The 12,986-nt window shown below is 45.0% G+C and overlaps 1 protein-coding gene across 3 annotated transcripts in view; it reads right to left on the bottom strand.

The window, feature by feature from the left end:
• The window catches only part of RFX4 (regulatory factor X4), a 208,174-nt gene that overhangs the window by 132,093 nt on the left and 63,095 nt on the right, over positions 1-12,986 (bottom strand). For all 3 annotated transcript variants that reach the window (XM_006170358.2, XM_006170357.3, XM_006170356.3), the window contains exon 3: positions 7,755-7,815. In XM_006170358.2, the coding sequence (XP_006170420.1) occupies positions 7,755-7,815 (61 nt within the window). The remainder of the gene's footprint in view (positions 1-7,754; positions 7,816-12,986) is intronic.

Genomic DNA, 12,986 nt, shown 5'->3' on the forward strand with positions numbered 1-12,986 from the left:
ACTTGAACCATGGTTGGCCATGTGGGAGTCCAACACCCTTAACCACCACTCCACCTGCCAGCCCACCAAGAACATTTTAAAGAGAAACATTCACCTGATTTTGTTTCACATTCATTTAGAATACTGATAGCGCCTCAACCACGCTAGGCCTCATTTTTATTTTTCCCAAAGGGAAGAAAGCTCCTCATTCCACCGGGAAAGTGCCAAACTGATCTTTTATTATCTTCCTTTTGGGAAAAGGCACACTTCTGCAAATCACTAAAAGGAAAAATGTCCCTACCCTGAAGGCGCACAAGGTGCACAAGGTACTTGGGGTGAGGGCGGCAAAGGGGGTGAGCGAGGGCGGGGCCCAGACAGGACATGTGCTGGCAGCAGAAGGCGGGATGGCGGCCGGGCTGCTTTCCATTTCGAGATTCTCACATGAATAGAGGGTATTGTGCGGCCGGGATTCCAGCAGCGCTCACCATCCCCAGCGAGCTGGGATTTACTAACCCTCGTGACCGAGGATGCTGGAAAGTGTTTGGCAGAAGGCATTTGACAATATTTGCCTGTTTTCTGCTGGGAGCTGCCTGCAGATCACGTGACCCCGATTATTTTAGGCAGCTTGGCTGCGGTGCTATTTGTTCTTAGAGCAGGCATGGTCTCTCGGGCGATGGGGAGGGGGCTGGCGGAAAGGAGGGCTAACCAGGAGAAGCAACTCGCTCCTAACCCGACTTCCAAAACAAGCCAAATGCCCCGGGAGAGCGGAGGCTGGTGCTGGCACCTTGGTGGTGAGGCCACTTCCTTTCTGGCCTGCTCACCTCTCCTTCCTGAGAGGCTGCCCACTGCCACCAGAGAGGGGGGACAACAGGAAGAACATACATGTCTCAGATCATGAGAGGCCTGTTGTAGAGCTGGGTTCTAATTTTGTATTTTTATTTATTTATTTATTTATTTATTTATTTTTTGCTATAGGGTGTGTGTGCTCGCCAGACAGACAGAGAGAGACAGAGAGACAGAAAGCGAGAAATCAACCCCAGGGGGGATGGCCACACTGCAATCTCTTCTCCTCCATTCTCCTCTTGGGATCTTGGGCACGCACGCACACGTGCCTGGCATGAGTTCTAAGCCACCGGGTCCGGGACGCGAACCGCGGTTCACTACATGGGAGTCCGGCGACATAGCCATTACGTTAACTGCTGGTTCCCTAATTTTTTAAAAGAAAAAGTACTTTGCACAGTGGGTGAAGGTATACCACGACAAAGCCATCTGATGGGCAGTCTTGCAGATAAAGTAGAATTGGAAGTGAAGGGCAGCCAACAATTCCCCTTTCCAGATACAGACTTGCAGAAACACTCCCACAGGTGTGCAAGGGGGCATATGGGAAGGTGTTCTTTGGGGCCCTATTTCTTCCTTTCTTTTTAAAAAGAACTATTTATTTTATTTATTATTATTATTATTATTAATTTGAACAGAGAGAGAGAGAAAGGGGAAGTGAGAAAGCAAACCACCAAGTCCAAGACTCTGACTGCAGTCAGCCACGCGGGAGTTCAGCACCTTAACCACAATGTCACCTGCTGGCACCAGGGTGCTATTTCTAATTGTGAAGATGAGACGGGGACGCAGCCTCCACGCCCATCAAGAGGGAATGGCAAAACAGACTCTGCTGTTGTCTTACGAGCAGTGGTTGGAATGAGGTAGTTCTCTATGAACTAACAACCTCTGCGGTAGCTTTGAGACATGCCACTGAGGAGTCAAACAAGTTGTGGAACATTTTCAGCGTGATATATTGGCGTGCTTCCTATGAAGGAGCATATGTTAAATGAAACAGCACAGCTCAGAAACGTCTACACATGAAATGCACAGGTGAGGGCCCATAAGGACACACTCAGTATACGTGCATTTACGCATCCCTGGTAATGGTTGCTTCTGAGAAGGCAGAGCAGTGTGATGAGGAATGGACTTTAGCCTTACCTATAATATTGTAATTTTTAACAAGAAAATTATTTGTTCAATAAAGAAAAGAAACTGCCCAACCACAGTGGCACATGCTGCTGAGATGCTGGGCTCCGCAGTCTGGACCCCGGGAAGTCCGACTGGAGGCCCGGAATAGGAGGCCCAACCTAAAGGCCAGGGATGGTGGTGTGCACCTGTCACCCAGCCACACAGAGGCTGAGGCAGGAGGGTCTTGAGTTGGAGACTGGCCTGGGCAATATAGCAGAATACTGTCTGAAAAAGAGCTGGGTGTGGTGGTGCCTCCCTGCAGTCCCTGGGAGGCGGAGGCAGGAGGATGGTGACACAGGAGACCCTGCCTTAAAAAAATGGGCTAGTCCATAGCCTAGTGGCTAAGAGAGCCAGAACCCACAGGACTGACTGTGATTCAAATCCCAGCTCTCTGGCAGCTTGTAAAACATGCCAGGCACAGGACCAGCAGGTCCTGGCATGGTGATTAAGGTGCTGAACTCCCACATGGCTGACCACAGTTCGCATCCAGGACCTGGTGGCTTGAAAATCATGCTGGGCTCATGTGCACGCATGCCGAAAATCCCAGGAGGGGAATGAAAAAGAGATTTGGTGGCATCCCTCCAGGGGGGGTGATTTCTCACTTTTTCTCTCATGTCTCTCTATCTGTATCTCTCTGGTGAGTATCCTATCACACACACAAAAAATAATAATAAAATTAAATTAAAAATAATTTTTTGTAAGAGCGATTTTTGCCATAGGGCACATGTGCTCATTGGAGAGGTGGAGAAACAGAAAGCAAGAAATTGCCCCTAGAGGAGATGAGCACACTGCAATTCGTTCTCCTCTTGGGATTTTGAACGTGCACGTACAGGCGCCCGGTGTGAGTTTTAAGCTGCCAGGTCAAGGATTCAAAGCACATCAACTCCGTGGGAGTCCAACAATGTAACCATTATGCCATCTGCTGATCCTTAAAATAAATTTTTTTTAAGAGAGATTTTTGCTATCAGGCACATGTGCTCACCAGAGAGACAGAAAGTAAGAAATCACAGGAGGGATGGCCATGCCACAATCCCTTCTCCATATCCTCATCATGAGATTTTGGGTACACACACACACACACACACTCCTGGCATGAGTTTTAAGCCCCTGGATCCAGGACTCAAACCACAGTTGACTACATGGGAGTCCAGTGACATAACCATTACACCATCTGCTGGTTCTCCCAAATAAAAATTCTTAAAAAAAAAAGGCACACCAGGTACATGCGCACATGCCCAGAATCTCAACGGAGTAGAGAAGTGGAGGAGAAGGGACTGTGGCCCGACCACACTCCGCTGGGGAAGGCTCCAGCCCTCTCCCGTTCTGTATCTGTCTGGAGAGCACACACGTCCACTGGCAATAAGGAAAAGAAAGAAAAGAAAAAAATACATACTTATTGAACTTACTTAAATCCTGGGCTTAAAAAAAGCTAACAAAATAAAAAGAAAAAGGAAGGAAATTAGACAAGAGAAAGAAGTATGTAAGTATCAAATTTAGCTCTGAACTTCCTTGGCAGCCAGAGCAAAAAAAAGGGACATTTTGTAAATTATCTCACCTCTCTTTATCAGCTGGAAAGTGCATCCAGTTCCTCTTGAGACACAAAGTTCGTACATTACACCCAGATTCTTGAAAAAATTACTCACGTGGAACCTTCTCCAGAGCACATGTTCTCCTCCGTGGCATTAAGCAAGACTGAGTTTAGAGAAATGTCTTACTCCTTCTCTACTGTTTATACACCTCTCCTCTGTTTACCTCTGCCACCTCATGTCGTGTCACCCAACCACACAGGCCACCTTCCTGTGGCCCCTGGAAGCAGCTCGGCCTGCTCCCATTCTAGGAAGGAACAGTGGGTACTGTGGTGTGTGCCCCTCAGGACCGAGACATCACACCCCGCTGAGGTTGATGCTGAGGCTGGGTCCTTTCTGGAGCGTTGTCCTCAGCAGAACATGAAGAGGACCGTGTCTTCCAAAATTACACCCCTTATGTCCCCTGCCTGGAGCCTCCATCCAATGATGGGCAGGGGTTGGGGGTTAAGGCCTACATCATCGCCTAGATCTGGGCCATCTCGGAAGGGCCATCCTGGGCCTGGACGTCTCCGCTGGATTGGCCAAAGCCTGTCACGACTTCCTCACAGCCCGACACCCGCTCTGCCTATCCCATAGTTCCTCACACCCCATGGGTGTGGATACTGGATGCATGCCTGAACAAACCCTCTGTGTGTACATTTCTGCTCAATTAGGAGGGCCCACCCTAGAGCAGCAGGGCCTTTGTAGAGGTTGTTCTCTGCTTGGAATGTTCCCTGCCCGATTTTCACACTGTCATGGCATTAGTGAGGAATTCTTGTCATATATAATATATATATATGTGTATATATATATATACACACACACACACACACACACACACACATATATATATATTTAAGAATTATTTTAGTTAACTTTATTTATTTTAATTTGATCAGAGAGGGACATACTGAAAAAGAGAGAAAGAGGGAAAGTGAGACAGCAAGCTGCCAGGTCCAGGAATCAAACCATGGTTGGCCATGTGGGATTCCAGCGCCCCTTAACTACCATTCCACCTGAAAGCCCCTCTTGTCATGGATTTATTCACTGAAATGTCACTCCTCAGAGAAGCTTTCCCTTACGGCCTGATCTAAAATAGTCTTGGAGACACTACCCTCTAAGCCAGTTTTAATTCTCTGCATAGCATTTTTCACTGTCTAATCTTGTTTGTCATTGTTTTAAATTACTCTTTTCCCTCTATTTTTGGTATGTGAGCCCCTATTCTTGACCTTATTTATTTATTTATTTACTTTACTCATGATAGACAGTACATGCACATGAGAGAGAGAGGAAGAGAGGGAGAAGGCACCCGGGCAGGGTCTCATCATGCCACAATCCTTTCTCACCAGCCTTCCGGCTCATGGGACTTTGGACATGCTTGCATGCATACAGCATATTTTTAGGCCCACCCAGAGATCTGAAGCCACAAATAGCCATGTGGCTTCCAGCACTGCAGTTCCATGTGCTGCTGAGTGTTCCACCAGCTGGCCTCCATGGTCTGCCTTATTCACTATGGCACTCCCAGAGCCTAGGACAGGGCCTAGTAAGTAGCAGGTGCTCAGTAAAATTAGTTAATACTGAAATTCTATCTTTTTTTTTTTGTACAAAGAATTATTTTCTTTAACTTCATTTATTTATTTATTTTTATTTTGACCAGAGAGGAATAGGGAGAGAGCGAGAGAGAGAGAGAGAGAAAAAGCGAGAAAGCAAGCCACCAGGTCCAGATTCAAACCATGGTCAGTCATGTGGGAGTCCAACACCCTTCACCACACCACCTACCAGCTCCTGAAATTCTGTCTTAAAATTCCGTCTTAACATAGGGATCAGCAGGTGGCATGGCGGTTAAGGCGCTGGACACTCTCGCAAGTCTGACCATGGTTTGAGTCCCGGACCTGGTGGCTTGTTTTCTCACTTTCTCTCTCTCTCCCTTTCTCTGTATCTCTCTCTGGTCAAATTAAAAAATAAGTGAATGGATAAGTAAAATTAAATAAATAATTTAAAAAGCATATAACATAAAGTGAATTTGAGGCTAATTTGGTATTCTTTTAACAACTTTGTGTCTTTTGATACTAGTAACACTAAAATGTACAAATTTTCAACTCTAATTTGACTGTAAAAGCAGTTGTATTTTTTTAATGGAAAAAAAAAATCCACAGCCTGATCTTGTGAATTGGAAAATGGAATTTCTTTTGGAATGCTCTTTGTGACCTAGATTTGCAAGCATAGATATTTTGTATAGAATAAGCTCAGTAGCAGGAGAAATGGCCATGCCCACGAGGAAGCAGAGGAGCTCTGCCCCAAGGCGTCCTGGTGGATTCAGCTGAAAGGGGTGTGCTGAGGGACTGACTGAGCACCCGCTCCACGCCAGGTACGGCTCAAGCCCTTTATACGTGGAGATTCGACTCACCTTCACGCTTACCCTACGGGTTAGATACTATCGCTATCCCCGCTTTGGAGGTGTGCAAATTGAAGTTCAGAGGAGCTAAGGAGCTTTCACAAGGTCTCACAACCTGTAAGTGGCAGAGCTGGGAGTTCAGTGTGGCATTCTGACTTCAGAGATGGCACCACGTACAGCCTTGCTGTTGCCAAGCAAATGTCAAAGAATCAAGAGAAAAATAGACATGAACAAGGTACTTTTTGTATAGTCCCTTTCACGTTTTTTAATCTGAAACATACACGTTCAGGTTATTAATGTGAGAAAGCCTGCAAGTACCTTGCATTCTAGAAACTTCCATTATGCAGATGTCTCTTTCGGTGTCCTGGCATTTCAGGAAATTATGTGGCCATCATATTTGGGGGATTGTGCAGGGGAAGATTTGATCCAAGAAGCAAAATCAAATTTTGAATAGGGACCAGCAGTTGGCATAATGGCCATGTCGCTGGACTCCCATGTAGTCAACTGCAGTTCGAGTCCTGGACCCGGTGGCTTAAACTCATGCCGGGCGTGTGTACCCAAGCATACCCAAGATCCTGAGAGGAAAATGGAGGAGAAGGGATTGCGGCGTGGCTGTCCCCCCGGTGGGTGATTTCTTGCTCTCTATCTCTCTGTCTTTCTGGGAAGGGCATGCGTCCTATAGCAAAAACCTCTCAAAAAAATTTTTTTAATAAAGCGAGAAGCAGCAAACGCAATGAGGAAAAAAAAAAAGGAATATGGAGACAAATGATGGTAACAAGCCAAAAAGCTAGAAATGGAACCCTTGAAAAGAATCTTTGCTGTCCTTGTAGCAAGACAAGCAGACTGGGAGAGTCTGTTGGGGAAGATTGAGTTACGTTCCTGAATGCTTTCTCCCAGTGTTGTTTTCCTCTCGCCTCAGGATGGATTAGACTAGAGAATCTAATACGATTTGCTCATTACGGTCCATCTGCTTCCTTTTCTCATCTGTTTTCTTTTCCTTTCTTCCCAAGCATGGGCTTTGCGGTGGGAAAGACCCAGCCAGGTTCCTGCCGCTGCCCCTTCCTGGCTGAGCGCACGTCCCAGCAATGACCTCACTGCCTCAGCTTATCTCCCTCATCTGTAAAACGGGTGTAACGGTATCAGCTTCCCAGGACTGTGAGCATGAGCTGAGGCATGTGTACAACCTTCTTCCAAGTAACACTCTTAGACGAGAATGTACTTGTAAATCTCAAACATGAGTGCAGCCAGTAGGCAACATTAACTACTGGGTCATCAGGAAAGTCAGGATGCGTTTTTGCATAGAAAAACACATCCTGACTTTTCCAATGACCTAACATTTCATCAAGCCCAGGAATCCCCAATATTAAAGAGAAAGCCATTCCTGTGGATTATTCTTGTCAATGCTACTTATGTTAAAATAACAGTAGTAGAGCTCTAATTCAAGATTGGTTTATTAAGCTCTGATGGTAAGAGCAAACAGGCGTCTGTTTCTATAACTTGCTGCAACATTATTAATTGCAAGAATGGAGTCTATTAAAATCAGTTAATAACATCCATGTGACATTCAGTCCTTGCCAGTGTTTTGATAATGGGAGATAATTTACCCCAAGGTAAAATAAATACGGCAGTTCCTGTCTCCAAGGCTGGATCTAAGTTGAGCATTTTATGTATACCAGCAGATTAAGCAGATGTCCCGTGGGTTGTGGGGTGTGGCATTATCATGACAATATCCGAGTATCCACGTGATAGCCCATCCTCCAGGCAGGAAGAGGTGAGAATCCCCTCCCGAGAGCAGCTACCAGGAGACTTACCATTGCAGGGTCGCAGGAGTGGAGTGGGGCTTGGATGCTCTGTTATTTTCCTTTTCCTCATCTGTTAAAAGAGAGAACAAGGAGCTACTTCAGTAGGAAAGAGCAGGAAAGAGTAAAAGCCCTCTTAGCTCCTCCAGTTTCAAAAGACTATTTCCCTGGGGCCAGCAGATGGCATGGTGGTTAAGGCGCTGGACTCCCACGTGGTCGACTGCAGTTCAAGTCTCAGACCTGGCAGCTTGCTTTCTCATCTTCCCTCTCTCTCTCTGTCTCTCTCTGGTGAGTGTATGTGTCCTACAGCAAATTTAAAAATAATAATAATGGTAACTAAAATTAAATAATTCTTTAGGGGAAAAAAAAGACTGTTTCCCTCAAATGGTCTTTGAAACAACGATATTTCGGCTTTCCCAATTTGTTAGATCCATCATATTTTAATAGCAACAGAAAAAGGCAGGGACTGACTTTTACGTAAACAAAACAGAAACTTTTACATCAATTTTATTAGTTTATTATTATTATTTTAGGTTTTTCCTAAACAGCTGTGCGTGTGTACTCTCTGGAGAGAGACAGCGAGAGGGAAAATGAGAAATCGCTCCCCGGGGGAATGGCCACACAACAGTCCCTTCTCCTGGGATTTGGAGCACACACACACACCCATGCCCAGCATGATTTTCAAGCTACCAGGTCCAGGACTCAAACCGTAGTCGACCATGTGGAAGTCTAGTGTGTTAACCACCGTGCCGCCTACTGACCTCCATCAGTTTTGTTTTTATCTGACACAGCATGTTGGAGCTAGGAGAGCCATCTTCCTTCAGCACAGAACACTATGACAGCGCTCACCCCCTTGTTTACCTTAGAAGCAGGAGAGGTTCCTTGACTCTGACCCTAAAATATATCGACCTCACTCCCCGGACTGCATGTTTGTGTCTCTCCAAAGTTCATGTGTTGAAACCCTAAGGTGATGATAACAGGCAATGGGGCCCTTGGAAGGTGATTAGGCCATGAGGGTGGAGGGCGATTAGGTTATGAGTGGCCTCGTAAAGGAGACTTCAGGGCTGGCTTTGCGGCACAGTAGTTAAGTGCAGTGCTCAGGGAGCTGGGTCCTATATGACCAACCAAGGTTTGAACAACAGCTCTAGAGCTTGGAAAACAAGCTGAGAGCACATGCCTGCTGACAGGGTGGAGAAGCGGAGGAAAAAGGGTTGTGAGGTAACCCACGCGGGGTGCTATCTCTCTCTCGGAGTTAAGTGCACACACCCTCTGGCAATAAGAAAAGAAAAAAGGAAAGGGAAGGGAAGGGAAGGGAAGGGAAGGGAAGGGAAGGAAAGGAAAGAGAAGGAAGACAGAAAAAATAAGGCTCCAGAGAGCGCTCTAGACCCTTTGGCATGTAAGGACACAGTTAAAAGAAAACTGTCTGTGAAGCAATAAGTGGATCCTTCCCGGACACCAAGTCTGCTAGTGCCTTGATCTGGAACTTCCCAGCTGCTAGAACTCTGAGAAATACATTTCTGTTGGTTATAACTCACAATGCAGTATTTTGTTATAGCAGCCAGAAAAGACTAAGATACCATTAGCTCTTTGGGGTTTTTAAAAATAATTATTTATTATTATTATTATTATTATTTGACTAGAGAGAGACAGAGAGAGAGAGAGAGAAAATAAGAAAGGAAATTTCCAGGTCTAGGACTTGAACCATGGCTGGCCATGTGGGAGTCCAGTGCCTTAACTACAATACCATCTGCCAGCCTCACCCCCCTTTAGCTGTGTGTAACCCCAGTGGAGGAGGCAGTTAGTGTAGGGTAATGAGAATGTTTGTAAGAATTCAGAACAATCAGGTTAACCATACAATAGAGTAGGGGTCAACAAAAAAAAATTTTTAAAGGGCCAGAGAGTAAATATTTTAGTGTTTGTGAGCCAAGAGGCAAAATTAAGAATATTCTATACAATTTACATGACAAGACAGAAAACAAATCCCCACAAAATTTTTATGGACAAAATAAAAAATATGATGATAATAACATAACATAGGTCTACTAGTGAGAAGAATTACATTATTTTTGAAGAGTAAATAACATTTCTCTTAGTTGGGACTCGAAGTCAGCGTTCCGTATCATCTAAATGCAAAAGTTCACCTGTAAAAATCATTCTGAGGGCCTTTGCTGTAGCAGAGTGGTTATGTGCTCTACAGTGGGTGCCAGATCCCACATGGCTGAATGCAGTTCAAATCCCAGTCCCCGGACTGAAAAACACAGGAGGCACGTGTGTGCATGCCCAAAATCCTGATGGGGGGATTAACTATTAAAATTCCTTGGCAAAGGTTGACCCAAGGTCATTGGTATAAATAGTATCAAAAGAAAATAAATAATATCTTATTTGAGCTGCTAAAAAAATTATTGCATATCCTTTTTATTATCTCATTTTGGTATTATTCGATCTATACAATCTTTTTGTATTTATTGGGAAATAAGTAGTATACAAAAAGGTCATTTTCATTTATCTATGGCTGGGGGGGAATAATTGTGTACATAAAATGAGTACAGTAGTCTTTTTAAAAATAGACTATAATTCAAAACATTGTTGATCTTAGCTTTTAAAAGAAGATGAAAGAGAAAATAATGTCAAAACTTACAAATAAAATCAACAAAATTTAACATGGACATACAAAAAAGATCAATGAAACTGATCTGTGGTATAAAATATATATGGAAAAGAAACAGTACACATGAAAATAGTTTAATAAAATAAAAACAAAAATAGAAGAAAATTAAAATGGTATGTACCATTAAAATAATAGTAATATATGGTTGTTGATAAAAATTAAATTTTTCCAAAAATTAAATTTTCTCAATAAAACTGAGTGCAGAAAATATTTTTCTTGATAAAAATGTATCAATATTGGCATTGTTATGATTAAAATGTTTGCTCATAAATACTGTTGCAGGTTCTATTTTTGCTCATTCAACAATCATACATACTCACCTCCTTCCTTATTCTATAAATAAGGGGACCATATGTGTTGAGGGAAGGTAATCCCTCCAAACGAGGTGGATATTGAGTAATTTAAACCAATCATGGTAATTAATTTCATGTCATCTAGTTGCTGATTGGATTAGGCAGGGCATGTGACTTCACACTGGCCTATCATACTTAACGGAGAGGCCCCCAGGTACTTCTGGGCAAACTATTGATATTTTTCCCTAATATAAAGGAACTGCTGAGAGACCCTGGCCCGGTCCATGCTACTTCTGAACATGGCTGTGAGGGGACACAGTGACTGGAGCAAGGCAGCAAACCTGCAATTGGGAAAAGAGTAGTCTGAGAACAAAGTCAACACCAAGGAAGACAGAGAGGAAAGTGGAAAAACTGAACGTCTGCCTGTCGCGTTGTACCTCTAAAGTGGCTGCCTCTTTGTCCTGTGAGATACTACCATTTCCTCTGCTAATAAAATCTCTTTTCATTGGGTATCCTCTCCCCTGCCATCAAAAAATTACCCTGATACAAGCCACACCAAGTGTGCTCAGGGACAAAGGTGGGACTCAACACCTGTTCATGCTGTTTTGTCAACCTGGAGCTCTTTCCAAATAAGTGTTTCTCATTCTTTTGAGCCCAAAATAAATACTACCTCCACTCTGAAACCTTTTCTGATACTCCAAGTCAGGAACCATCGATCCAAACCCTGTTCTTCTACAACCCATTATCTGTCTTTCGACTGAGCAGCTTCATCACCTGGATCATTAATTTTGTACGCATGCATCCCTTCTCCTGGAGTATAAGCTTACTAATGAGGCAGTGAGAAGGCCCAGCCTCTGGCACTGGCAGTAGGATGCCATTCTCCTCCATTCTCCTCTCAGGCTTTTGGGCACACACACACATGCCCAGTGTAAGCATTAAGCCGCCAAGTCTGGGACTCGAACCATGTTCAACTACATGTGAGTCCAGCAATGTAGCCATTATGCCATCTGCTGGTCCCTTTCTGTTTCTTTAAATTTGAGCATTTTGGTCAACCTGGACAAGATGCCCAAAGACCTAGATTCTGATATTAATCCAAACATTTGCTGGGCATGACTGAGCAAACCACTCAACCTTGAGCTTCTTTGTAAAAAGGTCATCTTACGGAGCTCATGATAATTGTATTAATTAGTCAACAAATACTCACTGAATGCCTAATCTGTGCTGGCTAGACATTGAAGATAAATTAAACTCTTGCCCTTGAGTTTGGGTGAGGAAAAAGAAAGACAGAAGTATAAAAAGGAGTGAAGCTCAGTAAAAAATGCTAAATGCTGTTAGACAAGTAGACAGAGAGGTGGCCACCAACCCAGACAGCTTGAAAAAGCAAGGCCAGTGATGGAAGGCGCCCTGGAAGAAGCAGGAAGCGAGCTGAGCCCTAGAGTGAGCCAGAGAAGGGAACCAGATGGCATGAAGATGGGGTGGAAATCTGGTAGGGTGAAGGAGGGACAGACAAGGGACAAAAACACAGAGACCTGAAAGGTCCTATCACCTTCCTAGACTGAGGTGGTTGCAGTCCAGCTCCTCGATGGACGTGGAGAACGGAACAGGGTGAGCCAGAGACGTGCCCTTAACAATCCAGCTATCCTGAGCTTGAAGACCTCTTTTCTCTCAACTGGGATAAAATCATGTCTACCTCAAACAGTCACTGGGAGAGTCAGTGAAATGAGCTTAACTGAGGGTAAGAGCTCAGAGGCATGAGCTGAGCAGACAGGAGGATGTAAGCTGGCCCTGGCTATTGCGAGCTGGCCCTGGCTGCTGCAGGCTGGCTAGGCACTCAGAGCAGTTCTGTCCAGCTGAGATCTTGCTGGAAGCAGGTGAGGGAGGAGCCTCTCTGCCTAGGAAGGTCTACAGGGGCAATGACAACGGGGCCACTGAGGACCTTGCATGGCCAGCATGTACCAGGGACATCGCAGCTCACAGAGCAGGTGGCACAGGAGCTAGGCCTTGAAGAGGTGGTAGTTTTTTGTTTGTTTGTGTTTAATTTGCCAGAGAGCATGAGTACTTGCAGCTGGGGATAGAGAAAGTAAGAAAGCACTTTCCACGGGACATGGTCACACCGCAGTCCTTTCTCCTCATTTCTCCATCCTGTCAGAATTTGGGGCATGCGGGCAGGAGGCGGGCCGGGCGCCAAGGCTGCGTCCAGCCTGGGGACGTCGTGGGCCCTTCCGGGCTCTGCGTGTCCCCCCGGGCCCCTGTCAAGCCGGCGGGGGCAGGGTGGGTCGCCGC

Source organism: Tupaia chinensis, unplaced genomic scaffold (assembly GCF_000334495.1).
Source record: "Tupaia chinensis unplaced genomic scaffold, TupChi_1.0 Scaffold148234_1, whole genome shotgun sequence".
In the NCBI taxonomy this organism is placed as follows: domain Eukaryota; kingdom Metazoa; phylum Chordata; class Mammalia; order Scandentia; family Tupaiidae; genus Tupaia; species Tupaia belangeri.